Raw genomic sequence first — 5,206 nt, forward strand, 5'->3', positions numbered from 1 at the left:
GGGGGGGTAACAATTAAAAGAAAAAGGCCATGCATACAAAAAGTAATTATTGCTAAAACAAAATGGGTCTAGAATTTTTCAGAAGACTACGAAACTAGTTGAATTTTAATGTAACTTTAAGCGCAATAAAATGCCGTTCTACATTCTAGCACTGTAATACAAGGACATGCACATGGAGATGGACCCCCCAGTCTCATATAATTACAATATATTGTGGTAATCTGACCGTAGGTTATCTTCAAATATATGCACTGAATTGGTAAATATAGAAAGTAATCTGAAAATGATACACAAAGGATAAAATAGAAAAAGTGAAAATTAAAAGTTAACAATTATGTCATCAACCAACTGTAACGGGCTCTGAACATCTTCATCACATGCATATTATTGAAAGGACTTAACAACTATTTCATTACCGCAGGTTTTGGATCCCCCTAAACAAACAAAAACAAAAACAAAAACAAATAAAAGAAACAAAAAAAAAAAAAAACAGACATTAATGTCTACTGCCGTCTCAATCTTACCGACGTATATGGACAGCAGTATGATAAAGTGTGTCCTGGAAGAGTATTTCATTCTTAGTGAGGTATACTGACAGAAGTATGATAGAGTGTGACTCGGGAACGAATCTTTCTCGTAATGAGGTATACTGACAGCAGTATGATAAAGTGTGTCCTGGAAGCGTATTTCATTCTTATTGAGGTATACTGACAGAAGTATGATAGAGTGTGATTCGGGAGCGTATCTTTCTCTTACCGAGGTATACTGATAGCAGTATGATAGTGTGACTCCGGGCGTATCTCACCCTTACCGAGATTTACAGACAGCAGTATGATAGAGTGTGTCCCGGGGGGGCGTATCTCTCTTACCACGAGGTATACTGACAACAGTATGATAGAGTGTGCCCCGGGAGCGTATCTCATTTTACCGAGGTATACTGAAAGCAGGGTGATTATATCAAAACAATCATAATTCTTCATAAATGTTCATGCCCACTTGGATAATAAAACAATATTCTTGTTCTTCTATAATCGATTAGGGTAAAAAAAAATAACGGGGCTTATACAACATTGAAGATGGCGTTCGCAGAAGAGGATGAATGTTTACATTAAAATTTAGTTAAATGCACTGACACGCTGCTTGACCTACCACAAGTCTATCAACCTTTATCACGCTTCTTAATTTTTGAATACTTTGTAGGTAGATCTTTGCAAGACTTTTTGGAGTTCCACCTTTTAAACTGTTCTGATATATAGATATAAATATTTGTGGTATTAAATGCAACTTACACAAAAGAAGTGAAACACAATGCAGAGAAACTTAACAAGTAGATTACTGTTTCAATAAACCATCCATGACGAGTTAAAATAGTAGAATTTGTTAATTGACAGTTTCTTTTTGTATTTACGTAATTCTTCCCCAACCTAGTATAATAACCGATCTACCCGGTAGCATTTTTACATTGTGATGATATATATAACTTAAAAGGAAACGATGAAAAAAGTGCTGTCAAAGAGAGACAACCGAGTTTGAGCTTTAAAAATTCAAAATTTATCTTATCGTTTAATCTGTTTTTGTTCTTTTGTTTTTTTTTTAATCATGACACACAAAGTAGAGGAAGCCCTATATAATGTCTTATGTATCCATGGTAACAAATCGTGTCCGGACTGTAATTTGTTTGTCTTCTAAGGTTCTGTATAGTGTCTTATGTATCCATGGTAACAAGTTGTGTCCGGACTGTCTTCTGAGGTTCTATAAACCCTGCTGTGGTATTCGATAGGAGTAGGAATCTTTGCGCTCCGCCACAGGAGGCTAAATTGCCCGACCCTATCCCTCCCTCCCTTTTATCTTGTGGCAATCAAAATTTATCGACCCCATTATCCTTGTGTCCCATCCCTTTTTTCATTTCATCATCATCATTCATGTTCATTGTATCATCCATTTCATGTTCATCGCCTGAATATAGCTGAAATATTGCTGCTCGGGCGTTAAACCCCAACAATAAATCAATTAATCAATCAGAGGTTCTATATAGTAAGCCCATCCGATGGAAACAAGTAAAACAAATACAAAGAGACTGATTTTAATTATTCTTAGATTTGGTGAATTTGACCTTAAGATCAAAGCTTTTTTATTCCATTATTCTTTTTTTTATTATTTTTTCTTCAAAATAGACTTCAGAGTTGAAATGGGAAAACGTACGGATATGGTAAAAGGCAACAAACGAACGAGTATACAACATAATTTAAATCCAAACCAGTAAATACCTTTACAGTTTACCATAACGCTTTTAAGCAAGCCCTGAAAGTGCCCGACAACAAGATAAATAAATCCAGAACGATGGCAAAACCTCACAATCAAACTGAAAAATAATATAACGATACAAAGACACAAGTCGATTTTCAAGATTAGTGACCTATATTGCAGCTTTGACCTTTCTTCAAGTTTTTTTGTTGTTTTGTTTTATTTTGTTTATGTTTAAATTCTGTTTTGTTTTTCCTTATTTTACTGTTATAATTTGTGTTTGTGCAATACCTTATTTTGTAATTCGAGATAGGCTTTTGGTATTTGCTGTGATAGAACAGCCGTAAGACAATATATCGCTTTTCAGAATAGAAAATCTTTGACTCGAGCGTAGAATATAAGTTCAAAATCTCTGTTTTTTTATTCTTCTGCTTTTTATGTGACAAATCGTATCGTAACTATATTTTATGTCTTTGCTGAGAGGATTCAAAATTAGATATATAAGGATAACTATCAGTTTGTTTGCAGAATTTTTATCATAGCCAACAGGGAAAGATTGCATAACTTGTATTTTATATTCTTTCTACATCCTCTTCAAACAATCAGAGTATGTATTTAAAGTCGGTTCTCTTTGACTAATCACTGTCTGTTATGTTGTCCATACATGTACTTCCAAATCACGGCGTATATAAAAATAAAAAAAAACCAGTAAATGACAATATTTTAAATCGAAAGATTTATTTGAATTTAATGCAATGATAAATGATGATAAAAAAACGAACTGTTCATACTAGCTTGAACGTCTTATTGGGAATTTCTCCATTCAATACTCTGACACGAAATCCAATAGCACTGTCGGCCGAGAGTCTAGTTCAGTTTCGACAGAAACCTCTTTCTAGCAGATCTACTTAAATCGACCAGCTTTGAGGCTGTTGACTTCTTTGAAGACGGGAATGATCTCTTGACATCAGAACACCAACCACACTCATCGCAGATGTCTTCAAGACACATTTTGTTGACCTTCAGGGCCCAGCTACCAACCATGTGTAGGTACTCTTCGTCTTGGGTCAGCTCTGAAGCCAACATCCAGAAACAGGCGACAGAGTCGCAACCGTCCTTGTTCAAGCATTCTTTTACAGCTTCCTCCTTGTCTACTCCAAAATTTTCTTGGATGCTACCAGTGGCTTCATTTAAAGCCTGGTCTTTGTTGTAACGCTTTGAGCTTGATAGGTGTCGCTTAATAGAACGTTTTGATGCCTCCTCGTCGCACCAGCCGCACTTCTCACAGATGTCGGTCCAGCACATGCCTCGGAGACCGAGAGCCCATTGTACGACCATACCATGGTATTCTTCGTCGTCGGTCAGATCGGCGGCAATCATGTAAAAGCATCCGACAGAATCGCAGCCTTTATCCAGTGACATACAATTGCGGATGTCTGCCTCTTTGTCTTTGCCAAATTTGGCCTTCACCTCGTTGGTCGCTTCCTGTATTGCGTTTTCTTTATCGTCCCTTCTGCTGAAAAATCCTTTGGCTTCCAAGGATACCACGAGACAGAGAACTGTAACCAATAGCAACTTCATCTACAAAAAAAATAAGCAGACACAACATTATTGATATAGTCTGAATCGATCAGAATCCAAATATATTTGATTCTAATCACAAAAACTCCAAAAATAATATAACGATAAATATTTAGAGCAATTTTTCCAACATTCTGCTATGTGCTGTCCTAAACCGAACATCAACGAAGCCTACAAGTATATCCAATCATGGGGTTAGAGGATTATATTAGAAAGCATTTGACAAAAGAACGAGGATCCTAAGCCACATAATAAAACAGATAATACAGAAATTCAAATAGCAAAAGTCTGACGTTTATAGAAACTTCAATATTATTAAAGAAAATAAAATTAAAAAAAAAAATTTTTGGATTTTAAATAAATGTATTCACTTTATTGATGATTAAACTTTAAAGGAGGGGCGGCTAGCTATGACGAGATATTTATTTTATTTACTCTATTCTGGCAAAATTTTTCAACTAGGCATATTTTGTTCTCAGACTTCGAACCTGTAGATCAGCTAAAACTTAATTAAAAGTTCTGCCTTTTGAAAATCAAGCATATTAATAAAAAGAAAAAGTCATACATTATTTATCTAACTGCATTCAGGTTGGAAAACGAATTAATTTTGCTGCTTTATAATTAGCGTTCAGAAAATAAAAAATGAAATAAAAGACATAGTAATTATTTGTCACCTAAATAAACTGAACTTCAAGATACCTTATAAAAAGTAATTTAGTGGCAAACCAAGTTATTAATGTGAAGCAATCTCACCTTTCTGATTAGACAAGAGGGATCCACAGTCTATGCCAGTTTCTGAGCTGACCAGCGAACCTTTACCCTTTTATACCACCACAGGTGACCATCGCCCACAAGCCTTCCAGATTTAGATGTTATATATACACAGCGGCGGCTGTTCGATGGCATTGTTGTCGAGAGGTCAAATTTCTATTGGGGCAGTAATTAAATGTTAGTTGTTCAGATTAAGTCGAGATCAAATTTCTAAATTTTTAAAGGACCTTGGTCATTTTCCCCAGAAGTAGGACCGACATAAAAAAATGTTTAAATGCGCGACAATTCCAACAAAATCTGTAAAAAAAATATGCAAATTTATGAAGAAATCAGATAGAGAAAAGGTAAAAATTCACCAACATAAGTCGTTGAAAATGCATTTTTCGACATTTTTCCTCTAAATTGAACACTTCCAAAGAGGCACCTTTGCAACCATTACAATATATTGATTTGGAGTTTTGTGATTTAAGAAAATAAATACATCGTCTTAAAAGAGCAAGATGGTTGGAAATGTGCTTTTTGCAATGGTAATTTGTAAATGTTTGGTTAAAAAATAAAAAAAAAAAACCATTATATTGCTTATTTCGACCTTTTTGTTTGTTATGCAGTT

At 34.9% G+C, this 5,206-nt stretch overlaps 1 protein-coding gene across 1 annotated transcript; it reads right to left on the reverse strand.

Annotated features, from left to right (window-relative positions):
* Positions 1 to 3,111: 3,111 nt before the first annotated feature.
* Positions 3,112 to 3,825, reverse strand: LOC148598863 (uncharacterized). Its single transcript, XM_088562562.1, has one exon. The coding sequence runs from the start codon at positions 3,823 to 3,825 to the stop codon at positions 3,112 to 3,114; it is 714 nt and encodes a 237-aa protein (XP_088418688.1).
* Positions 3,826 to 5,206: the final 1,381 nt, after the last annotated feature.

The sequence above is a fragment of the Perna viridis genome, chromosome 14, assembly GCF_037379345.1.
Source record: "Perna viridis isolate PV_CMFRI_1.1 ecotype Kerala chromosome 14, ASM3737934v1, whole genome shotgun sequence".
Lineage (NCBI taxonomy): Eukaryota > Metazoa > Mollusca > Bivalvia > Mytilida > Mytilidae > Perna > Perna viridis.

Bases quoted from the DNA above. Each gene is read 5' to 3' on its own strand.
- LOC148598863 (XM_088562562.1), bottom strand. From the start codon at position 3,825: ATGAAGTTGCTATTGGTTACAGTTCTCTGTCTCGTGGTATCCTTGGAA.